The sequence below is a fragment of the Eptatretus burgeri genome, chromosome 1 (assembly GCF_056783735.1).
Source record: "Eptatretus burgeri isolate ZD-2024b chromosome 1, Ebu_testis_v1, whole genome shotgun sequence".
Classification (NCBI taxonomy): domain Eukaryota; kingdom Metazoa; phylum Chordata; class Myxini; order Myxiniformes; family Myxinidae; genus Eptatretus; species Eptatretus burgeri.
The window spans coordinates 47,291,598-47,317,707 of record NC_140961.1 but is presented as its reverse complement, the minus strand read 5'-3'; the positions used below and the strand labels follow the sequence as shown (position 1 = coordinate 47,317,707).

General features: G+C 43.1%; 2 protein-coding genes across 3 annotated transcripts in view; one reads left to right on the top strand and one right to left on the bottom strand.

Moving 5' to 3' along the window:
• CEP97 (centrosomal protein 97) overlaps nt 1–22,492 on the bottom strand; it is a 37,794-nt gene extending 15,302 nt beyond the window's left edge. The window contains exons 1-8 of the mRNA XM_085882747.1: nt 22,274–22,492; nt 21,372–21,508; nt 15,255–15,413; nt 14,306–14,404; nt 12,403–12,516; nt 10,871–11,037; nt 5,641–5,805; nt 5,276–5,349 (exon numbers count right to left, since the gene is read on the bottom strand). Coding sequence (XP_085738873.1) covers nt 5,276–5,349; nt 5,641–5,805; nt 10,871–11,037; nt 12,403–12,516; nt 14,306–14,404; nt 15,255–15,413; nt 21,372–21,508; nt 22,274–22,298 — 940 coding nt within the window. The 5' untranslated portion in view covers nt 22,299–22,492. The remainder of the gene's footprint in view (nt 1–5,275; nt 5,350–5,640; nt 5,806–10,870; nt 11,038–12,402; nt 12,517–14,305; nt 14,405–15,254; nt 15,414–21,371; nt 21,509–22,273) is intronic.
• Nucleotides 22,493–23,040: 548 nt separating this feature from the next.
• Nucleotides 23,041–26,110, top strand: part of CEP162 (centrosomal protein 162) — a 138,472-nt gene continuing 135,402 nt past the window's right edge. The window contains exon 1 of one of the 2 annotated variants that reach the window (XM_085882664.1): nt 23,041–23,194. In XM_085882664.1, the coding sequence (XP_085738790.1) occupies nt 23,144–23,194 (51 nt within the window). In that variant the 5' untranslated portion in view covers nt 23,041–23,143. The remainder of the gene's footprint in view (nt 23,195–26,110) is intronic. The other variant, XM_085882655.1, reaches the window with a different exon arrangement.

Below are 26,110 nucleotides of genomic sequence, written 5' to 3'. Positions count from 1 at the left end.
TTTTAGGAGGAAATTCAGATCAAGAGAGGCTCACGCCCCTTTTTGCCCGACCAATGGCTGAACATCGGGTGGCGTGGCCCCGCCTCCAAGCGCGTTTTGATCCGCGAATTTACATACACGCTCCTCCCCCGGTCTATAAAGACGCGAGCACAAGGCGACTCGCTGGCTGGTCGAGTGAAGACTAAGGTCGTTGTCGAAGTCGTGGAGTATGAGTCGTGTGTTTGCGGGGATCGGACGGCGAAGTGGACGGAGCTCAGAGTTGAGGTCGAGGGACGAGTCGCGGAGTGAAGCAGGGACGCGGAAGAGGGCTCAGGGGCGAGAGTTCGCCGGAGTCGGTACGGTCCCAAGGCCCCGCTAGCGGGACGGAGCGTCCGCCATTCCCCTCTCTCCATCCCGAGCATCAACAATTCCCCCCATCCGCGCTGAGATAGCACCGGTAACCCCGTCCATTCCCCACCCCAACCGTGGTGTCGACCGACCAGCACGTGCCTGCGCAACACACGCCTAAAGTAGCTCATCGACCACGCCAGGGGCACGGAGTCAGGCACGTTACGCTGACATTGCGGCTTGCTCGCCATCGCGACACGAGGGCGCGGGTAAGACCCCTTCGGTCTCGTGGACCTGGCCGCTCACCCAGGTCCCACGTACATTTGGTCCACGGACCTGTCTGCCCCCTTGCCTATGAGGGTGGCTTTTATTTGCTTTTTGTGTAAATGTGTGTGTGGCGCCAGTCTTTGAAGTAAACCTGAATAAGTGCTTGTACATTGCTTTATTCGGTTGCAGCTCTGCGTTGCTTTCATTGCTTTGACTGTTACATGTGCATTCTTACTGTATGGCTGTGAATACGTGCTTGCCTTGTGTGTGTGTGTGAAATAAAAGTGCTTGTTAAATTGTGACCCATTTCGTTGCGTCCTTTCCTTCGTTTGAAAGTGCCATCTTGCATCACGGAAGGGATTGGTAGTGGGTTTAGACACCCAGCAAGTAATCTGAACCGTTGAGGTCGGCGATAACTCCGCTCGGTTATCCCCTTAGCACGGAACGAGCCGCTTAAGCGGTTCGTGTCCAGAGCCGACCTGCGGCGTGGTACAACTCATCGGTACGCTACCCGCACGGGTACTTAGGTATATCGATATTCGGCAATTCACCCTATTTCGCGCGGGTAGAATGCGGATTGGGTTGTGGTGAGGTTAAACCCCCACCCGTGACTGGCTCCTGGCGGTAGTTCCAGGAGGGTCACGACTGAATTGCCCGTCCCGGTGGGCGACGCGGTCGCGATTCGAGTTACGTGACCGATCGCATGCCTGAATTCGTAACAATATCTTCTACAATCTTGATATATGCTAGGACAGGCGCCATCATACACACACACACACACACACACACACACACACACACACACACACACACACACACACACACACACACACACAATATTGGCAATTTTTTGGGGAATCAGCAGGTTGGAGTCAGTGTGATTACAGACTACATACAGTACATACTGTATACAACCCGGAACCCTTGAGTAGCTTTCACCGAAAAACAACGTCACATTGATATACACGTTTCAGGGAGACGTTCACAAACATAATTCTTTATCAACAGCTGTGTGTGAATGGTTGGGAAAAAAAATTGGCTTGGTAATTTAGAAAATACGTTATACCGCAACCGGTTCAGAAATCGGCCGTTATCAAATATATTTTGATTTGAAACTCACAAAGAGAAACATCTAAACTTTGTAAAGCAAATCCGATAACCAAATGCTTTAGAAACAGACGCGAGGACAAAGGAAAACCTTAAAGAACTTCCATAAGCTATGGGATGAAACTTTGCCACCACAGCACCCGTAACAGGCATGGCATGTCCACACACCCACGGAGAGTCCGTACAGATCCAAATCTACCCATATGTACCACGTCCATGTGTGCTGTATACGTACCTCCACCTTGTAGTAACTGTAGGCTGCACATCCCAATCAGGACACGAACTGTACTGTGCAGATCGGTAAGTAGCTTAAATACTCAAGCACTCCAATGGAATGCCTGGCTTGGGAAGTGATTGCCAATTGTCGTCGATACAACTATGCACCCGGAAACGCCCGTGCAATGTCCGAATTGGACAAATCAACACTTTTTTTCAGAGTCGGAACTGCTGATGCTTTCAAATCTGTATCTTACATTTTGTAATCATGCTTAGTTTTAGAGATACCCTCAGTTATTCAGATTCGCAAATTAAATAAAGCCATGAACACTGGTGTCTCCAGACAGACACACACACACACACACACACACACACACACACACACACACACACACACACACACACACACACACACACACACACACACACACACACACACACACACACACACACACACTTTGATATAGATGTTGCCAGTGGCTTCTGGTTGCATCATTGCTGGGAGCACTGCTGTGCCGCTGATGCAGTGCCTCCTGTTTCCATTGAGCTGGTACTCATTTTGCCGACCACAGAAGGAGTGTTAATTCAATGGAACAGGGGTTCAAACTCAGGACCCTATAATCCCAAGCCAGCCATCCTAACCGTTAAGCCAACACCAGGCTTTAGCGTTGATCAGCATCATACATTGCCATATTGGCAGCCTCTTCTTCACCAAAAAAAAACACATGCCACGTCCTCTCATGCTATATATCAATAGATTGCAGTTTTTGGAAGTAGGCCTACTATGAAGGGAGTTTGTGTTCTACAGTCTTCAAGTATGTAATTGAATTTAAATAAAGATTTAAAGAGGTTCAAATGCACATAAATAAATTCCGGGTTAAACTGCCATTTTCCCCAGTGTCTATAACATCACCCTATCTATCTAACATGCCACATTAATTATTCGTGCATGTTGTTTGTATCCTTTGTAACATCTTTAAAAATAGTAAGTTTCCTGTTTGGAATGATTTTCAATTTTGGCTGACTGCCAGGCAGGCAGACAGAGTACAAAAATGATCTCACTCCTCTGCACAGTCAAAGAAAATTTTAAATAATTCAAAACAGGAAACGTAGTTTTTAAGACACCATAAAGAACAAACAACAGGCATGAAGAACGAATGCAACGTGTTAAATAAGGTGGTGTAAAAAATACTGTATCAACAGCAATAAACTTCCGAAAATAAAGAGAGGAGAATAGATGCGTGAGGAGAAAGATCCCTAACCGAGCTGTGCAAAGGTCTGTATGTGAAGTGTGTACCTCTGCGGGGTGCTCCGCCTGAGCATTCCCACCTTGTGATATGGCGTGTTATCTCCCGCTTAATAATTTGCTGGGGCTTGGGGCAACGTGTTCTCCGCACAGGTCCGTCTGGTGCATGGGGTGGCGGGACATTGACAGCATGGCAGGGAGTCTTTAAGGATGGCAGTCACACCGGATAAGGCTCTCAAGAAGAAGTGCGTTCTGGCAATCGCACAACAATAATGTTCTGAAGAAGAGCAAGACCAAGAGCAAAGAGAAGAGACTCTAACAGCTCTGCACTACCCCTTTTATAAGCCCCGAGCGAAGGGTGGGGCAATGACCGGAAAGTGACGAGCTGTAGCCCGAATCCTGTTCCTCAATTGGGCCACAGCAGCCCTTGCAATGCCTTGCCAGGCTCCGGGACCAGAACCCGGCTCAGAGCTCCTGACCGGCACCCCAGCCATGATCGTGCACCGAGTGCAGTCTGAATGTCGAATAGCAGAGGACTTTCTCCCCCACCCATGTGCTCCTTCAGGGGCCAAAATGCACACCCGAGACCCAAACCAAACTCCCGGATCGCCCTTCTCGCGACCCCTCCTCATTGCCCCCGGTCTTGCCGTGGTCTGACGACTAGATGAGGGCTGTATCAATTCTGGATGCTCACCCGGGACGTTCCCGGTGAGATGCGGTCAAGCTGTTAACGTCTGTTGCGTGGTCGAGCATCGCGCGGCACTGAGGACAATCTAACGACACGCGATGCTCCTCAAAATAGTGCGGCGAATTGTAGCCATGCAGAGGTACGAGGAAGTGCGGGAATATTTTTTCCGTGTGTGGGAGGCATTTGTGGTCAAAGTGGTGAGATTTGGTGAGTGAGGTGCAGGTTGGAATTGGCGTGCAGATTTGAATGAAATAATGGCTCGCAAATCCCGAGGCAGGTTGTTTAGTGTGCTGTGGGGATGTGGAGGATCCGAGCCACGGGAGGCATTGTGGTGTGCTTGTAAACAATTGCCTATTGAATGGTGTGTGTGTGTGTGTGTGTGTGTGTGTGTGTGTGTGTGTGTGTGTGTGTGTGTGTGTGTGTGTGTGTGTGTGTGTGTGTGTGTGTGTGTGTGTATTGGCATGCTTCTTATGTACTATGACTAAAAGGAAAGGGTTAGAGTAGGAATCAGAGACATTTATTAGACCTAACTACGAGACCCACGCAACGCACTTTCTCCCATTAACCCACTCGACATGAGGGGAGGACTAACTACACGAGTACCAATGAAATAACTGCCTGGGGATCACTGTATGTTGGGTGCCATTGCCTTGGAGGCATGCAGTTTTGCAGACCCACAACAATAGCCTTAGCTTCTGGAAATGAAGCTGGTCCCAAGAAAATTACCATGTCACTATCACACTGTGAGTAAAAACCCAAGTAGCTCATTAATGTGATTCAGAGGTGGTAACCTGCCTGCTCCCTTTTGATCTGGTCTACACTCAATGGCAGTCTACACTTTGTGGTTGACCCTTAAAGCCATCAATTTGTGACAGCCACGAAAATACTTCCTACAAAAACGGAGTGCTACTCAAAATCAAACAAACATAGAGGCAATGAGAGCATGACCATTCCAGCTTACCGTATAAATTATTTCACAAGTTTGAGACACCAACAACTTGAATATTTATGGAGAGAAAATCATTAATAAGTTACCCATAACTCTTTGCGACCAACATCGCAAGGCAACAGGGACAAATGCAAGGTTTGAGTGGACAAACAACAGGGACAAACATGCAAACCAAGGCTCGAGTTTAAAACCCATTTAACTGCACGTCTACACAAACCACATTGACCCTGCAATGTCTGGCTCTTACACTTCAGAGAAGCTAAGATGCTGCCTATGCAAGCAACAGATGCCCCATTCACAGCCCACTCCTTCAGCTGCCGGACACAGAGGATCGTGGCCAGGTTGCTGGTATCAAGTAAACAAGCTCTGCACTTTTATCAACATGGATACAATTCCATGAAGGATCTGTTGAAACCCATATTCATACGTTTGTAGAAGTATTCCAATAAAACGGAGTATATTTACTCTTCATTACCTTCTGAATTTCCACCCACGTTCACTCGGCAGGATGCTGGAGGTGCGGCCGAGAATGCAGGCAATGTGGACGGCCTGCAAGAAGGATGGGTTGTGACATTCTGTACAGCAAAGTACACAGGCATTTTCACTGCCATTTTTTGCAAGACGAGTTCATTTTCGTGCTGCCTGCATCACAGTATCCTTATCATTGAAGTACTTAAGCTTTTACAAGCATAGTTATTATGCCAACAAAAAAAAAGAAACAGGAAGAGTACAAAAACTTCCTCACAGAGCAGTGTTTTAACGAGATTATTACTGCTCAAGACCTTTATGCAACACACGTTTCACTATTCATGAGTAAAGCAGAGAAACCAAAAACATCACCATCTGGGGTTCAAAATTTTCTCCAGTTTGGCATCCTCGGCTGCTCGCTGCTCCAGTGCACTAACCAGAGGGCACACAGCGGCCAGGTATGACGTCAGTGCTGTGTGATTACCTGGATTAAATGTTCGGCCTTTTCCCTGACTGTACAACCATTCCGATTTAAGGCTGAAAGAAAATAGATAAAGAAAAACATGGCATGTCGAAAACATCTCACAGTACAAGATCGCAAAACGATTACGTGACAATACTATAAGAGAAACGCTATTTATATTCAATCATGGTATAAACAACCCTGGTGTTGGCTTAGTGGTTAGGGTGGCTGGCTTGGGATCTTCGAGTCCTGAGTTCAAACCCTGTTGGCTGCTGAATTAACACCAGGTGGGGTTGACTCAGCCTGTCATCCTTTCAAGGTCAGCGAAATGAGTACCAGTGTACTGGTAGAGGGGCACAGCATCAGCGGCATAGTCGCGGCCCAACAAAATGATAGCTACCAGGCAGCCAAGCTGCCATATGCAAGATGATGTTATAAACAAGATATAGGAAGAGATATATCACTTGTGGAACCAGTTTTTATCTTGCAAGCTTGGAATCACAAACGACCTCATCTTGTAGTTTACTCAGCAGCCAAATTGCTAACCCAACTAATTCTGTCTACCAATAAAATTATGCCTCAAACATCTATTACCATCAGTTATTTGAACTCGAGAGGTCATAGAACATGACACCCCACACAGTGTTCAAGTATATACAGGAGGGCATTGTCGTTCGTAGGGGTTACATTTTTAAAAATCACCATGAACCTCAAATCAGCAAACCTAGGGGGTAATGAGGAAAATAGGGTTTGGGACTTCAACTTTAAAATTTGTACAACCTGTACCCTTAATTAACATGTTTGTGTATTGCTTTTGTGTTATTTATTTTTATGAATGAAAGAATTAAGAACTTAAAATAAAGTATTATTTTCCTGTATTAATAACATAAAAAAAAAGTTTCTTTTCTTGAATTATTCAGATCATGAAACTTACCTTTAATGATAATGATGTTAAACTTGATCCAATAACACGATGGTGATGATGATTGCGACGATAAAGACGAGTTGATGGAGGTGATGGTGATTATGGTGTTGGAGGGTTGGAGGAGGTTACAGTGTTGACAGCCAATGTTAATTAAGAGCAAAAATGTGGAAATTCGCCAACCCACGATTATTCGAGCGCATTGACCGAAAACCGCAAACCTTGCCTGAATAAATTAATTGCAAGAGAGCGAATCCACAAAGTGGAAACCCAAGAACAGCATGGCACTCCTGTACTTAAATTTTAATAAAACAATGATTTTAGAGATCGTTAAAAAAAATGAAAAAAATTCAGAAGTTTAGTGCAACTCAAGCAGTCTTGTACACAAACCACGCTTATACACTGTAACAAGATGAGATCGCATTTTATGAGATGGAAGCAATATTGATTGTTCCATAGCCATTATGGCAGCCTCTTCACCGCAATACACATGCCACATATCGATATACTGCATGGTTCTTCGAAGTACTCCGAAGGTGATTTGTGTTCCACAATCATAGTATTCAATTTGAATAAAAGCTTTAAAGGCGTATAAACAAATAAATTCCAGGTTTTACCACCATTTTCCCCAATCTAACACATTACATTAGTTCTTCGCGTATAATATAATGGCCTTAGAAACAGCAAATTTCCTGTATGGAATGATTTTCAATTTTGTTTGACAGTAAGGCAGACAGACAGACAGTAAAAAAATTATCTCACTCCTCTCTGCGCATGTGTGATCGGGACAAATTCTAGGCCAAGGTACGACAAACTGGTCTTCCTATTCATGTTCAAAATATACATATAAAACATTCAATTTAACTACGTTGTTCCTCGATCATTAACTGATAAGACAAACAGATGGAAGGACATGAACTAATTGTTGAACCCCGCTTACCTCGCGTGCATGAGGTAATAATAAACTAGCCATGCCGATCCATAGGTTCGCCGATTGGTTTAATCAAAAGACAGAATATTGCACTTCACAAACATATTGGAGGTCTGTCTGCGAGTCTCAATGAGGATATAAAATGAAGTAAAACACGAAACAAAAAAAGGATCTCGTACAACACGTAGTTGTTGTTGCTGTTTGTGTGCTCATTCCGTGAACTATTATCTATCATTTAATTGCTTCGAGAGGTATTACCATATATAATTACACGTGCTCCTCTGTGTCCTTCACACATTATTCTAATCTAAACAGTTCCTACTCTCATACCACTGAAACTGCTGCAATAAAAAAAAAATCCAAGTCCTGCTTCTTCCTCTTCCCTTCCGAAATATGGGCTTTTAAAACAGACATGTTGCTCATTAAAAAGACACTAGTTTTTGTTCAAAGTAAATCGATTATTTTGTTCAAAGTATACCATTCTTATAATTCTACGTACTGACAGGCAGACTGAGACACACACACACACACACACACACACACACACACCTCCTTTTAGTAATACATTAGTAATTACTGCAAATTATTTAACCTTCAGGCATTTTGTTTATTTACTAGATCAACTAAACATGATAGGTATCAGGTGCAGATCCATGATTTTAGGTGGGGCGCAAAAAAAAATTGCACTGCACTGAAAAATATAATTTTGCCGAGCAGAGCAAGGGGAACATTTTTGTTGTGGGCATTTCGTTTTGTCACAAGTTCTAAAGACTATTCTAAGTATAGACAAATAACGCTCTAATACACTCGAAAAGAAGTACTGTAATGAAAAATATATTTTGCTCAAAACTCAACATTTATTTTAATTATTGTCTAATCATAAAAATCCAATTGAATGAAAAGCAAGTATTACATATTGTTGCGGATTCGCGCCCGCCGGCGTGCTGACGGCCACGTAACTCGAATCGCGGCACGTCGCCCACCGGACGGACAATCCAGTCGTGACCCTCTCGGACTAACGCCGGGAACCAGTCACGGGTGGACCTTTCGGTCTCACCGCGATCGAGCCAATCAGCCCCCGCGTGGGATAGGGTTGCTCGCCAAATTCGACCTACCTAAGTACCCACGCGGAGGGTAGACCGGGCGATCGCACCTCGCCGCAGGTCGACTTCGGACACGGGCCACTTAAGCGACCCGTTCCGTACTATCGGGATAACCGAGCGGTGTTATCGTCGACCTCGACGGTTCGATTAATTATCGGGCGTATTCAGCCCACTACCAACCCTTTACGTGAAGCAAGATGACGATTCAATGAAGGAAATGACGAAGCGAAGCGGGAAACAGTTCGACACAAAGCACATTTATTCGCGACGAACGGAAAGCACACATATTCAATTCCACCAAAAGCACACAGAAAAGAAAAACACAATTCAATTTACACAAAAAGCAAATGCGACAATGCAGATCTAATACCGATTACACGAGCACACGGCAACACTTATACAATTTTACTTCACAGACGGCGCCGACAACACATACCCAAAACCAAGGAAAAGAATACCCTCAAGGATGAGGCGGGCCTGAGGCCGAGACCGGGTCGGGCCTACCCGTCTGGTGATGAGACGCGGAGCGGCGATGGTGCCTCAACTCCGCGGGCCTCGCGGGCAGTGTCTGGTAGGGGGTGGGAAAGGGGCCCCCTTGGTCGCACTATCTCAGCGCGGGGGGAAACAGGAGGAGGTTGCTGATGCTCGGGGTATAGAGGATTTTTATTGCCCCGCAACGAGCGTCTCCACCTCGGCCAGGTCGCGCTGTCGGCCTCCCTGGGGTGCAGCTCCCTGCACGACGCGAGCACCCCCTCGTCTGCCCTCGCCGCCTCTCCACAGCTCCGTCCCCTCCGTTCCGACTCCAACGCACACGACGACCAGCTCCTTCTTGCAAACTCCACCGCCCGCGAAGTCTTGACTCTCTGTTCCCTCTCGACTCTCCTACTCTCTGGACTGACGAACACGGTCGCTTATATCAGCCCCGTGGCTTCGCCCTCTCATCTTTGACCCCCTCCCTTCGACCTTTCACCTCGCTCCCCACTGGCCCGAGAAAAAGTGGGCGTGAATGCTTTTTGATCCATAAATTTGCATATATCGATCGCCCTCCAACGCCCTGGAGGCGGGGCCAAATCGCCCCTCGCTCACCGATTGGACGGCAAAAAGTGGGCGTGTGTCGTTTTTGATCCGTTTTTGAAGCACAAAATCCGTGATTTTGTACACGCTGTTCGGCGCGCGCCCTGCACGAGTCCAACACCGGTACCCACAAGCGGCGCAAGAACGGTGGCGATGCGACGGTTGCGAGGTGTGACGTGAAGGTCGTGGCGGTTGTGGTGAAGCGGCGTTGTGGTTGGTGGTTGATGTTGTGACTGGTGGTGGTAACAATGGCGGTTGGTCCAAATTAAAGATAGTACAAGAAAAACGGCTATCCTGAAGAGTCGCAGCACGCATAAATGACATGTATTCCCACTAGACAACGGGTTTGGGCCTAACTACACATGTACTTACCGAAATACCTCACCTAAGGGACCTGAATGGTGGTTTGCGAATTTGGTAACCACAACAATATAATGAAATAATAAATCAATGTCTCTGACGTATTGAACAAGGTTTGATGTGGAAGTGAAGTTTTTCCATCAGCTGAACATTTGCCTTCATCTCAATGATGTGAATCACTCATAACAAAGCTTTCTTCTCAAACACATTTGATGTCCATTGTATAGCATGGAGAATTTTCCGCGGTCAAAAAGCATGTTCTTGAGTCTTGAAAACACAGACCGAGTGCCGAATTTAAATGGAATGATCGGGACTCTGGATTATCAGATATTTGGGATACCATTTCACTTCTTGGTTCAGGAATGGTTAGGAGAAAAGAAGCATCTCCAATGACCGTAAATTATTCCAGTATTTCATTAATCAAGTATACACCATGGGAACAAACTGAATGGTACAAATCAGCACCATGTTGAACGCTGCAGTTAACATCAGCTGTGGTCTGAGGAATATCAGGTGATCCCACATTCTGAGATCACATCTTTGGTTATATACACCTTAATACAGATGAAGAAAAACGATCGATTTTTGAAGGGAGGGGAGGGGCACACCCAGTGTGCCCCCCTCCTTCCAGATCCACCATTGGGTATCAGAGTGAACTTACAGAGGCTCCCTCTCCTCCCTTTCTGCAATGCATCTTCAGATTGGGTGCTTACCTGGAGGTGGGAGTTACCTGCCCTGTAATCACTCACCTCTCTTTTTGTCCAACAGAGATGCCATCCAAAACTCTTAGACCAAGGCACCAGCTCAGCACATATGGCCGAGGATCAAAAGGTGGAACACCAGGCATAGGCTGAACACAAGGATTTTTCATCAGAGACAGCTGCACCAAGGCTGTAAGTGATGACAGGTAAGACACCTGGAATGAGAATCCAAAAAAAAGTGTTAGACAAAAGCTGGTTGTTCAATCAATCAAAGAATTACCAACTTTAACCGAGGCATTTAGGTCAAAAGCTGAAAAAGGAACCGAAATAATTCAATAAGACAATATGGTTCTGATGTTTTCCATCTTGCCCCCCCCCCCACCATAACCCCAAATGAAGCTTTGGCTTGAAAGGCCTTCTTTGTCACTGGAATCTTGCGTCAAGGGGCTATGTCTCAGGGTCTGCTTTTTGCTCACCCACGGCATGTTGGTGGCCTTGCATCATTTTTTAACTGGCACAATTCTAATCATTCTCTTCCTGCCCTCTCACCTCTCTGAACCACTGCTTCTCTTGTTTGAATGCATTCTGCCAAAACCCTTTCCTTGTTACACCCCCTAAGTCTGAACTCTGTGCTCGCCTCCATTCTTTTAAAAACCCTCTGAGCTCTTCCCAATAGGATATCAAGTCTGTTAACCACAGTCACCTCAAGGTCTCTCCCATTTCCATGACTGAACTTTACTACACCTGCTGAGGCACAAATCCCACTTTTCTCCTGCAATTCCTCTCATTGTGCTGTGGTGCATGCATTTGTGGTTGTCAGGCCATTTTCCATTTGTCCAGATTACTCCTTGTTGTTCTGCTCTTCTATGAGCCTCAATGCCTATGCATGTGTGTGTAAAAATAAGAATAATCACACAGTGGGCACAACCTGTGACAAAATCCAGTAACTGGCCAATTGGGAAACGCGCATTTAAAGCATTCTTAAAAGATGAACAGCATGATTGAGAAACACATTTTATGTGCGATTAAAAGATTAACTCGACACGTCTCATCCATATCAGCATGTGCCAACATTATATCAGAACAAGCCGATTCATCACACGGTGACAGATGTATAACCCTAATATGGGGATGTTCAAAAATGACGTAACACTATTTTTAGGGAGGTGCATACGGGCTTGATTAAACCTTATAATTTTTATTTAACATATGATGACATTTTTTGGGGTCCTTCATCGTGATCAACACTCGACCCAAACAGCCATTGGACATTTGACGCAACAAAGCAGTACAGTGTATAATCAGCAGAGGCCTCCAGGCATAATGTGTTCGGCCCACCAGAAAACCAAGATGGCGGCTATATCATTTTGGCTGAGTGCTATAGTGGGTGGAGTCGTCAGGTGACAGATGTGGGTGTGGTCTTGTAGCTGTCTGACCAATGTATACACATTTCAAATATCACTCCCCAACAAAAACCCCAACAAAGGGAAGGGGATGGGTGGTTTTCCAGGAAAATGAAGGGGAGGGGTGGGTTCCCTGGAAAGGGAAAGGGAGGGGGTCCCTGGAAAGCAGAATCTTACCTCAGCAAGATCTCTGATCTCATTTTCTGCGAGGGATAAAATGGTGAGACTGCGAGGCAAATGTGTTTCTGTCAAGTGCAGGGTGGTGAGTACATTGCCATGAAGCAATAGGCTCTGCAAATGATTCCACATGTCTGGGTTAGTGACCACCTGTTTATTACATTTACAAATATGGCAGAATTTTTAACCCTTTTTCAATTCAGTCCTTGGATACATAGATGGCTTCGTTACTGAAATCCTCATAAATATAGACAGCATCTGACACAAGCCTTTAACTCCAGTCCTAAGGAAAATCAAAATCATAAATAATCATGTTTTTCCTACTGGATGTCAATGTGTTGTCATGAGGGTAATGGCCTCATTCATAACCGAATGGAAAATGATGAGGGTAATGGTTAACCATTTGATATGTGTGAAACATCAACGAAAGTTGTGACATTATGAAAATTCTCACATTTTACAATGGACAAAAATTAACATTCAACAATATCCCCCTTCCGCCATGCGGCGGGGGATAAAAACCAAACAATGGGGCAATTATCAAAACATGACAACCTAGAACGTCACTCGGTAGAGCACATTCCTCCACCAGGCTTAATAGTTTATGTTTTATATCCCACTGATAGGCCGGATCCGGACATTGTCCAAAATCTAATCGGCTTGTTCTTGTCACCTAACCAGCTGATCCACCAAGTATTGTCATAACCCATCCATCACATTTTGAAATGTCATGCTGTATATTGTTTTTGGCATGATCCTTCAATGGTGAAGAATCACTTTAAAAATGTGTTTTTTAATTCTCGTATATGGATCCGGATTCGGATCTTCACCAAAATCTAATTAATCTAGTCCTTTTCACACACCCAACTTGTCAACCAAGTTTTGTCCGAATCTGTCGATCACCTTTTGAGATATAGTGCTATATACCATTTTTGGCCTCATCACTCAATGGTGAAAAAAAAAAAAAAATCGCTTTAAAAATTCTCAGATCTGGATTCGGATATTCACAAAAAGTGAATCCACAACTTTTTGAGATATCCTGCCCACAAACAAACAGACAAACATACAGTGGTGAAAACAACCTCCGTCCACCTTTCGTGGCAGAGGAAATAAATGAGCAAACATGCTGACAAAACAGTGTCTTTCAAACAGGATCCTCTCGGATGGCCACATGTACTGGTGTTGTCCTAACAGGATGATGGAAGATAATTTGCCTACCTTCGAGTCAAGGTATGATGCTCGGCCTGACCAAAAACTGTTAGATCGGTGCTTTGTAAGCAGAATGCTGTGTCTCAAAGTGCACCGTCCTTAGGTTGGACGTTAAGCTGAGGACCAATCTGCTTGTATTAGCTGGTTGAGATCTCACTGTGTTTTTAATTGAAAATTGTAGGCAAGTTATAAGTGGCAACCTGGCAAAATCCCAGCTCACAGACAGTGGGCACGGCATCAGGCGCAAAGCAACAATGATGCAACGTGTATCAGCATGCTGCATGCAAGAGAAGAAAGAACTACAGAAAAAGAGCTCTTTAAAAATAATAAATATGAGAGAATTTGGGTTATTAATATAATTTAAGCCTGACCCTTTTAGTGTCCTGCCCCAAGGCATGTAAGAGTCAACCATGAAAGTGCAGACTGGCATCACCTATCAACTAAACCAGGCAGGGTAAGCAGATTACCTCATTCCTGAATGTCATTAATGAGCCAGCTTGGTCCTTACAAGCAATAGATTCAGAAACATAGTAATTAACCTGGGACTAGTGCGGTTTCCATAACGCTAAGAATACAAATTCTCAATAGTGCTGCCGACACCTAGGTTTGAACCCACAATCTCTGGGATGCCAATCCACACACGACATGTGTGGTTGCTATTCATCAATGACAGGACTCAGCATCTGACACAAACCTTTAACTTAGACAGGTGAGAGAGCTGACCAAGCTGAGAGATGTTGTTGTCAGACAAGTCCAGGTGGAGTAGGTTTTGACACCCTTTAACATCCATGGTCTGCAAAGAGAAACAAGCAAAACTATTTTGTTTATTTTGCACATTTGTACTTTATACAGGCCCAATAAGGATCTCCAGAGAACACCACTAATCTCATTCACCTACCTACATTCAATGAGTAATCTCATTCACAAACGATTCAACAAAGCCCTACTCGCTTTCAACATATGGTGGTCTGAACCCTGGTACATTTTATTGCACCAATTGTTACCTCCACCACCGAAGGTGGACAGAGGTTATGATTTCACCCCTGCCTGTTTGTGAACGGGATATCTCAAAATGTTATGGATGGATTTGGATGAAACTTGGACAAGTTAGGTTTGTGGCACAGCCAAATATATTCGATTTTGGTGAAGATCCGAATCTGGATCTGGATTCGATGATTGCATAATTTTTTAAGTGATTCTTCACAAATGAGAGATGCGGCCAAAAACGATATGTAGCATGATATTTCAAAAAGTTGTGGACGAGTTGGGTAGGTGGCAGCCGATTAGATTTTGGTTAAGGAGCAGATCCAGATCTGGTCAGTGGGATACAAAACGTAAACTATTCAACCTGGTGGAGGAATGTGCTCCACCGAGTGCCGTTCTAGTTTAAATTGCATTCACAAACACTCGTTTTCTCACAGAAACGAACCATCACTACCACCATCTCCCAAAGCACACAAACAAACCACAAGCACTGCATTCCCAAAGATGTAATACCTCAAATATTTCCCAAATTCCATGGCATATTTTCGGTCATTTATCATTATTACACAAAGCATGCAAACTAAACGTTTATGTGAATGTTGTGATTATTACTGGTGAAGCACAATTCCACCCGTAAGCGGTGGTTCAAAGCCACACACCTTGACGTTGTTTGCTGCCAGACTGAGCCATTCCAGTGCCGGCAAGGAGTCCAGCCCATGAAACGTGGAAATGCTGTTCTGGGACAAGTTAAGCATGCGCAGAGAAGAAAAGCCTCTCAAGGTCCCCAAGCACACCAAGTGATTTCCTACCACAGAGAGCTGTAGCACATGGTGGTCCGACACACGGTACTGACAAACCTCCAGACTTATCAGCAAAACTTCATTCACATCATTCATTTTATTTTATTTTTCAAAATGATTGCTTGAAACAAGCTTATTACATGGCCTCATGCTTCAAAAACCTTCAAACATATTAAAACATAGTACATGTGAAGCCATTAACTTTTACACCAGTGAGGCATGCACAATCCCCAACACTTAATCATTATCACCTCCTTCCTTCCTTCCCTCCCTTGTTCTCCTTCATCACCCCAGTATTACCCTCACCAGAGTAGAGGTTATTGCATTTTGGGTCTGTCTGTCTGTCTGTCTGTCTGTCTGTCTGTCTGTCTGTCCACACAATGTGCCAACATAAGCCACAAATGCCACCTGTTGGTAGCCAGTATTACACATTATCTTTTTTCAATGAGTACCTTGATAAAATATATACACTGAGAATGTGAGTATATCTCTAAAGTATGTAGTATAAAACCAACCACAAAAAACAAGTCCTCACGAGGGTCTGCAATCTCTGATTGCTCTTTATAATTCTTCTTGTCCTCATGTCCAGATATGGTATTTTGAGGCATTCACTCAGTCAGGATTTACAAAGTTCGTTCACACCTAGAAATAAAGTAGTTAAACATGTGTCTACTACGTTGCATTTAGTGTGAAAGGAAGAACACGTTCATGGCCCATGTCTTTATGTTCAGCATGTTCTAATGTTCTTGTCCTTCAAGAAAAATTGTGCAAAAGTGTATTTTTCTTCCTCTAGCAATATCAAATGGAAAAGCTTGGACATGCGTAACTTTTAAGACAAGGGCAATACAAAGCATCAGTGTCTTTACATATGGACATCATGCAATATCAATGTGCTTTACATTGCCTTATTTGACATTCCCATCTGAGCGCTTGTCTCAATGCTGGGACTTCAAGTTCAAATGCCACTTACTGTGTTGTTCTCACACCCTCTTCCCACGAACGTTGTCCAACTGATTTTTTTTAGTCATTGTCAATGTCATGTTTTTAGTTATTGTTCTATTAAAATTAATGACTCAGTTAATGTTCATGATTTGACAATAAAGAGGAGAGTAATGTTAAGCTAGGACACAAAGAGGACTTTTGGATCAGGACACTATGTGTGATCTAACCTCTGGGCATTAATAACATGATACAAGGTACTTGGTCCGTTTCTCAAGGTAATGTTAGTGGTAATAAGTATTTTTCTGATCCAATCAGAAGGGGACCCAGAGGTTATGGGTGTCATACAGCTCCAAAACTGGAAATTTCAGGGACAATTGATAAACTTAAAGGTTTTTATGAAGGAAAGGTTTTTCATGATTTTTATGTTCTTCTGAGGTCATGTTCCAAACATGTCTAAGCTAATATTCTCCAGAGCTTAGCAGGTTCATACGACGTGTGCTCGTTTTTGACCGAAGCTTTTTGTATCAGGGTTCTGATAAAGAAGGCTATTCCCAAATTTGATAGGATCCACGAGATCTTAATCTGTGATTTTTTCCAGCAAGCAGGTGGATAGGCTTCGGCTTCATTCTATTTTTATGGATACCAGTGTAGAGAGTTTATGACCAGATAAAGTTAGGGAGCGAACCCCATTGAAGGTTTAATTCACTTTCACTAATACCATAGGACAATCCTTATTCAATTATGGTAAATTTCTTTAAACTCTTCGTGTAGATATAGTAAAGGACATTTTGGGAACTGACTGTGCATGTTAATCTTCCCCTTTTTTATATGGTCCTTGTGGACACGTAGTTTCTAAGGATTTGAATATAATTAGTAAAAGTGAAATTATGGATCTGATGAAAATGGGTGCTAAATATAGGGAAGCAGTAACTCAACCTTGGAGCTGCATTAGGTCTTCAATTGTGGATTCTGTCTCTAATTTTGTTAACAAAATGTGCACCAAGTTTAAGTTATTTGTAAACAGTTTCATGCATTGTTTAACAGAGTTGTGGAAGTCCTGGATAATAGGATTAAGTTTTTTAGGAGTCGGGGTTTGCTTTCACTGGGTCGGTCTAAACCAGTGTTGAACAAGTCGAGTGTTCGTAAAGACATTCGGGATCTCCATGATAGCTACACAGTAGCTCCAGCGGATAAGGCTGCTAATAATTTTGCTGTGGTTTGTAAAAAGTTTTATGTAGAGGTTTTATTAAGAGAGTTAGGCATTGATACGGTTACTTTCACTAGTATGGGAAATAGCACATCTGTTCCTTGTCACAAGTCACTCCAAGATATTATCTCTGAGAATCAGGAAGTTTTAGTTAATAATTCCAGTATTAAATGTAAAGAGGTAATCTGTTTATTCCTCGGCCTTTCTGGACCCCTAGGCTTCATAAGAACCCATACAACTATAGATTTATAGCTGGTTCCAGGCAGTGTTCCACAAAACAGTTATCGGCTATAGTTAACTCAGGCTTACAAGTTGTTAGGGAACAGTTCAGGAAATATTGTTCAGCAATTGAGAAGAATTCTGGTATTAACACTTTCTGGAGCATTAATTCTTTGTTAGAATTAGATGCCTCAATATCAAGTCAGTTGAAGTTTTTGATTTTTCAACTTTATATACAAATTTGGATTTAGTTCTAGTGAGGGATTCACTCTTCAAAGTGATCGACAAGGTTTTAAACTCTTTTAATAAGTTTTTATGTCAGGGTTGATGGAGCATTCTTTTCTGAAAAAAGAAATACTCCAGTTTTCATTGTTTTGAGAAGCAGAAGTTGAAGGATGCTGATAATTTTGTTTTATTTAATACTTTTGTGTCTTTATGTGGGATAATATTTCAACAGGTTCAGGGTATTCCCATGGGTAGGAATTGCAGCTCCCTCCCAGCAGACATTTTTCTTATTTTCGATGAATTTTCATTCATGCAGAAACTGATGAAGGAGAAAAAAATTAGGATTAGTTAAAATGTTATCTCATACATGTCGATATATAAATGCTATTCTTGTGTGGTTAACCATAATTTTTTTTGATCGGCAGCTTCAAAGATTTATCCAGATAATCTGATTGCAAACAGGAGTGGTAATGATTGTACAGTTGCTGCATATCTGGATGTGTTGGTTAGAGTTGGAAAGAATGGTTTTAGTACAAGTGTATATTATAGAGTTGACGATTTCAGTTTCCCTGTTGTCTTGTACACCTTTCCAGGTAGCAATGTACCAATTGAAATGGGTTACAATGTCTTTTAATTCTCAGCTACTTAGATTTGCAAGAATTTGTTCAGGGAAGGATGATTTTGTGGAACGTGCTGAGAATGTTTTCTCCATCATGTTAAACAGAGGATATTTGGCTGATTGTTTGATCATGTCTTGTGAGAATGTCTTTGGACTCCATAGTCACCTTTTATTTAAGTTTGGTTGGTTTTCATGTTAACAAATTCCTATTGCATTTGATATAATAATAATGAATTAATTAACTCATTAAAATAATTATTTAATTAATATTATCAATTAAACCCATATATATTTATAGATGGTATTAAATAATGGAGGTATTTAGATGAAAATACAATCAATAAATATTATTTATAAAATACATTATAAATAAGCATTGATACAATTTATTGGTGGTTGCTAAGATACGCAGTGCAGCATGTTAAAATCGGTTATTAATGACAGTTTGAGTCTATGGTTAGATGGCGGTGCTGTGTAATGGAAATGTCTGCAGGGTAAAGTGTTTAATCATTTAATATGTTATTATATAAAGTGGTGTATGATTAAAGTTAGTCATATGGAGGAATACTTCAAATAAAAGTAATAATTAAATACGTTTGAATAAGGATATTTCATTGCTGTGTTGACTAACTCCCTGGACACAACTTTGGGCTGTGGTTCCATTGATGTTGAGTAATCCACTGATGTGGACCTGTGACTGGGGTTTTGGATCTGCCGTTTGGAGAGGTTCTGGGCTGAAAGGATCGAAACCTCGATGAAAAACGGTGTCCAGCTGATGACCCGGGCAGTTGGGAAATCAGTTGATTGCTTATAAGTTGACGTTATAACTTCAAATAAAATAGCTTTTGTAAGTACTTACCAGTACATAGTGTGTGTGTGTGTGTGTGTGTGTGTGTGTGATTGTAAATATGTAGTCTGTGTGTGTGTGTGTGTGTGTGTGTGTGTGTGTGTGTGTGTGTGTGTGTGTGTGTGTGTGTGTGTGTGTGTGTGTGTGTGTGTGTGTGTGTGTGTGTGTGTGTGTGTGTGTGTGTAATGTTATGTCTGGCTTTCTTCTTGGGACTACGGTGCAGTAATTGATCTTTATTTTGATAAATCCATTTCAACAGCGCTTTGACTATCTAAGCAGCAGTCCCGTGCTTCGATCGCTTTTGCAAGGTTCCAATCACAGTGGGTGGGCAATCACCCTGTCCTCATCGTGTCACTGAACAAACCAGAAGCCCTACCTATCGCGCTTCGGGGTCAAATCACAACAGATGGATCACAGCGTGCCAGCCAATCAGCGTAAAGGGATGCCAAAAAGCGGATGTGATTGGTGACAGAAGCGAAGGCTTAAAAGATCGCCGGCAGCGCAGTTCATCGTGAGTTAGCGTTCCAGTTTTAAAAGAGTTGGAGTCTAGTTCTGAGCGAGAGTCGAGTCGAGTCCAGAGTGTGGCAATTCCGAGCATCAGGGTGAGCCACACCAGGTGCTTAGGGCAACGCGATGCTGAGAAGTACCAGGCGGTAGGAGAACAGAGCCGTGGGTTTCCAGGCAAGGTTACCAGCTCCTCCCTAAACAAATCTCCTCAGAAATGACTTCTCGCCTTACACGTCTTTTACACACACACACACACACACACACACACACACACACACACACACACACACACACACACACACACACACACACACACACACACACACACACACACACACACACGCCTTGTTCGTTGCACGTGAGCCGTACGGCTCACATATGGGTAAGGCCGGGGTCGATACCACACCCCACCGACATCGCTTTATCAGTCTATCACCTTGGCTCATCTCACTTCCCAGAATGATTGAGGTGCCTGTGTGTGTAGATTTGTGGTAAGATGAATGATTAAGGGGCTTGTTTGTTTAAGTGTGAGGTTCTTTCTTTGTGGCACTGCTTTTGCTCTGTACATACATGCCTTTTACTAAACATAACTAGTCGTTTACAACCTGCATGGTTCTCGTTCTCTCTCTCTCTCTCTCGTTTTCTCTCTCTCTCGTTTTCTCTCTCTCGTTTTCTCTCTCTCTCTCGTTTTCTCTCTCTCTCTCGTTTTCTCTCTCTCTCTCGTTTTCTCTCTCTCTCTCGTTCTCTCTCTCTCTCTCTCTCTCGTTCTCTCTCTCTCTCTCTCTCTCTCTCTCTCTCTCTCTCTCTCTCTCTCTCTCTTCCTCTCTCTCTCTCTTTCTCTCTCTCTCTCGCTCTCTCTCTCTCGTTCTCTCTCTCTCGTTCTCTCTCTCTCGTTCTCTCTCTCTCGTTCTCTCTCGTTCTCTCTCTCTCGTTCTCTCTCTCTCTCTCTCTCTCTCTCTCTCTCTCTCTCTCGTTTTCTCTCTCTCTGACAGAGTACATAAATAGCGATGGGAGTTTTGCCCTGCTGTTTCACTCTGGTCAGTGACTAGCCGACATCCCACTTGCAGTTTTGGTCGGCAGTTCTTGATACATAATGGTGGGGTGTCGACAGCATGGTTCCCTATCTGGGGGGTTTAATTTTACAGGAAGGTAACGTGGGAATCGGACATGAGTACCCCCACCTAAATTAATGGTCTCAGACTGCATCCTTGGTTGTTTAACAACCTGTCATGCTGTGGAGTGATCTGCAGCTCGTTGGCTTCAGAATCAAAGATCAGGAAGAGGGTCTGAGAAGCCCATCGTGACCCGGCTGGCAAACCCACAACAATATTTTATTTTGCCCTCCCCCCACATCTTACGACCAAAGTGTGAAGCTAATTATGATTTCGCTTCATCAAACCAGTACTGTACCTTTTCAACATGAGGACACTTGTCCAAGTGCTCCAGCTTCACCAAGCCAGTGTGATCAAGAATGAGGGTTGTAATGTCAGAATGGCACAGAGAAGATAGCTTTGTCAGGTCCTGATTCGACAGGTCAACCACTCTACCTGGATAGTGCACAGGAAGGCAAATAAAATATGACAGCACAACTGGTCAAGGTGTAGCAGGAAGCTCAGATACCACGCATCAAAAAACGGCTTTTACATCTGACATCAACAAAAGGATTTCTGCACACAGTAGCACCTGTTCATACATGCGCGCACGCCAACACCTGGTCATACTGTACGCACACGGCAACACCTGGTCATACTGTACGCACACGGTATAACCTGGTCATACTGTACACACACGGTTACACCTGGTCATACTGTACGCACACGGTTACACCTGGTCATACTGTACACACACGACCTGCCGGCGATACTGTTGTTCATACACAATTTAACAAGGTATAATGAGACTAATCATGATTTGCCATTAAATGTATTTTACACTTTTTTTGTGGGGGGAGGGTTACAGTGGGGGGGAGGGTTACAGTGGGGGGGTTACAGTGGGGGGTTACAGTTGGGGGTTACAGTGGGGGTTACAGTGGGGGGTTACAGTGGGAGGGTTACAGTGGGGGGTTACAGTGGGGGGAGTTACAGTGGGGGGTTATAGTGGGGGGTTACAGTGGGGGTTATAGTGGGGGGGGTTACAGTGGGGGGGTTACAGTGGGGGGGGTTACAGTGGTGCTGTGCAAACTTTATTTTAAGAACAGCAGGATATTTTAAACGACACGATGACAACCAGTTGTTATGTATGTCTCCATTGGAACCTTGCGAGCTGCAGCGATCCCATGAATAAGTCCACAAGTGTTGGAAACACACACTCACCGGTTTGGCCGTTATCCTCCGCCATTGGCTCCCAATCTCACCTCAACTCCTTGGCAACTGAAGTTGGTGTATTGTTCACTGTACATGTTATAAAATCGAAATAATCGAAATTGTTTTTTGTTTTTTTTAATCCGCCAATGATCGATGTATTGAGAATCTGAAGGAATGATTTAGAGATATAAAAATGCTTTCAAATTATAAATAGAAACCTTGAATTTCCGACAGTTTTACTTCCAGGTTTCTACGGTCCTGCTCCCTAATTATTTCTTAATTTATTTTCCTTCATCTACCATTTAATTGGATTTCATCACAATTATAGTGCAGCAAGAAATGGAATCTATGATGGGCGGTGTATAAGTAATCGTTCGCATTTATTATTATTTGTGGAACATTAATTGGTTGTATTCTCCGGCCGGTGTTTAATAGAAAAATTTTAAACTTATAATTTACAATATTTCGGAGCGATGACAAATACAATTTTTGCAGACTTGGAAGGGAATCGAATGAAAATTCGTTCCTTTTTTTTTTTTGGTATTAAAAGAATGACTCCGAATGAGACGCTGTTTTGGATTAATTTTTACTTTGAATAATTTGCAATATTATCTACTCTTGTAAATAACAGAACATGTATCTTGGGTTGTGATGTATTCCTACAGTTTGTTTCGCTCGGCTATGGTTTCCTTTTTCATCCCAAGACCCTCGACGCTCTTCATCCAAAGTAAACAAAGGATACAGTTTATCGAGTGAGGAAAAAGACTGAGGAATGAATAAGTGAAGGAATAAGTCGGATGAATGAATGAATGAGTGAGTAGGCAATAAGGAAAGTGGGAATCCTGTCAGTGTGTGAGAAAAAAAAACAAAGCGCAGGGAATGGCGGATAGTTCCATTTGGGAAGATCAATTCCAACAATTCCTAGAAGAGGTTCGAATTATTTTTATCTTTTAATTTTAACAAATGAACATGAATTAATGGATGAAAAAAATACTTTGGTTATCCGTCGCGCCGGCTCTCATCAAAATCGACAATCTGCTTCTCATCATTTCGTGTCTTTGTGACAGAGTTGTATTTTCTGTTGTCACCAAAAAGGTTCCGAACACCGGAGTCTTCAACCGCATGTTAAAACGAGCTCGCTGATGAGGGACGGGAGTTTTTACCGATCAGCTTGAGCTATCGCTTACCAAGCCAGCCGTTCCTTAGCAACCGTTTCAATGGAGTGCTTGCTTGAGTGCTTAAGCCGCTTGGCGAGCGCTCGCTGAGCTTGTGAGTTGGTACCCCGCGCACGCGAAGCGACATCAGTTTATGATCGGTTTATGATCGAGGACCAACTTGCTTGAAATTAAAGTTATATTTTTCAACACGAATCGGAAAACAAATCATTCGTTCCCCACTGCTTCGGCACTGAATTCGTCCCCGATCGCACATCACATGCACAGAGAGGAACGAGACACGATTTTTTTTTTTCGTCTCTCTGCCTATAGGCCTTATTCGGATGACGTCACCGGTCACGTGACTGTGGCAGCTCCGCCATATTGAGTGGCAAGAAAGTATGACCACGTCCATAACAACTGATAGTCTCCACTTCAACTACACCGTTATTTCCAAGCAAGCGATTTTTTTCTGCAATCTGCAAATTGTGCCCCGGGATGTACTAAAGGCTCTGGAGTGCAGTTTTACCGCTTTCCCGCCGAAGTAGACCGACGAAATCTTTGGATTTCGGTTCTGAGAAGAGAAAAATGGCGACCTGGCGAACATGACTGGTTGTGTGGCCTTCATTTTGTCTCCGGTATGTAACTAATTTCTGATACGTTATTTCAGTAGTTGGTATTAAATAGCTGGTGGTTACAAAATATTGTCTGATTTGTATCATTAAAATGCATTATATCCCTTGTTTTATTGACAGAATGAGATCTAGGCTAGATCGCCTTTCTAACAGCCGTCTAACGCGCACAGTTCTGAGTCGTTTCCTCGAAACTTGTCTTATTGCTATTACATCGCAGATTAAATTAAATAGTTTATAAATAGCATTTTAGAAATCTGAAAAGAAAAAAAATCAGTGTAACATTTTCACGACAGAAAGTCACATCGATATGTATAATCTATCTATAATTCCAGCAATCGTGTGTGTGTGTGTGTGTGTGTGTGTGTGTGTGTGTGTGTGTGTGTGTGTGTGTGTGTGTGTGTGACCGCTGTTTCTCGACAACCACTGGTCCGATCGAATTGAAACTAGCCAGGTATATTGCTGGGGACCTGAGGATGTGCCTTTTCAAGATTTGATATTAATCGGACAAGTGCTTCCCAAGTTATGGCCATTTATTTACCAAACCAATGACAAGACACGTTGATGCGTGGGCGTGGCCGATGGGAAAGGGAAGCTCAGCCGCGTTCCCCATTACGGGTTACAACGTACGGACTTCCGGAGAGTGATGACTTCGTGTATTCTAATAATTTCTCGATTTCTTATGCGCATTTATAGATAAACACAATGCCCTAAGTTATGATCGTTTTCATTTTAGACGGTGCATAAATTTCGGTAACATCAGAGTGCTGGTATGCTCTGAACCAGGAAGTAATTTTTTTTCTCTCTCTCTTCTCTTCTCTTTTTGTTTTTCCCTGCCACGACATTGCGAAAAGGTAAAATACGTTGGCGCTAATTGAATAATTGGGTATTAAAACTAAATTGCGAATAATCGTAACTGCGAATAATATGCGAACCTCCGGGTCACGCACGTCCGGGCACGCAAGAGCGAAGAAACGGCCTGTGTGGTTGTTGTTTGTTGCTCACGGTTTGAATATTTATTTATAATTATTATTTTTATTTATTTTTTTTACGGGCACGTACTAGTACATAAAAAACTAGCACTTCGAAATATCCACAGCAGCATGGCATTACACCGTATATTTGGCATGGAAAAAATATAATGCATCTGTAAGCAAACTGACGAACGAAGATTTTCCACAAACTTAGCATTTAGACAAGAGCTTCACTTGAAATTAACTTGTGGCAGCAGTCAGGTTAAAAAAGTGACGCTGGTTGCTGAACAAAACAAGCAACAACGAGTACAATAATAGTGAAATGAAAGAAAACAGGCTTACCTTTGCCCTCACGATAATACAGTTCTTGTCAGCTTTCATCGAGATTATGTCACTAACAAACCCGGCGACATAATATGAGAAAGCGTCCATACTCTTAAAGGCTTTCAGGCTGGCTTGAGTGTAAGGACTCGGTGTTTCAACAAGGTAAACAGATGTCAGGGGAAACGATTTGAGGCCAAAATTTCCTTTCTGTTGTCCATTTATCCTTTGAAATAATATAAGGATCTTCACTGAGACCACACAGCTTCAGTTTTTTGCAGTATTTCATTAATAGTTGAGTGTTTTATATTTCATCTTGGCAAATATACCGTCGCCGGATCTGTAAACCAAGTTATAAAATAACTAACGCATCACCAATGCCAGTCGTTACTGTGTGTATTGCTAGCTTGATCAAAGCCGTGGCAGCTCTCCATCAGGCTCCTAAGCAATGGCAATTGTCGATAAACAAAATCATTACTTCCTTCGAAAGCTGGCGACACAACCGCATATATATTTTATCGCTCGACGCGAGCTTTGCCCCCTTCCTTGGGGACGTCACCTGGTTGAAGAAGACAGTTGGAGACAGGGGTTTTGCCAACGACTCGGCAGAAGTTCCTGAGGCACAGCACCGTACAGCTGCTTAGAAGAATGCACACCTCGACCTCATGCTCGGGCAGATTGCTAATTTCTACCCAGTCATCTCACGCAACTCCATTGTCAAGTCATCGACTTCGGTTGCAGACATCTGCCAGAAGATAAGACATC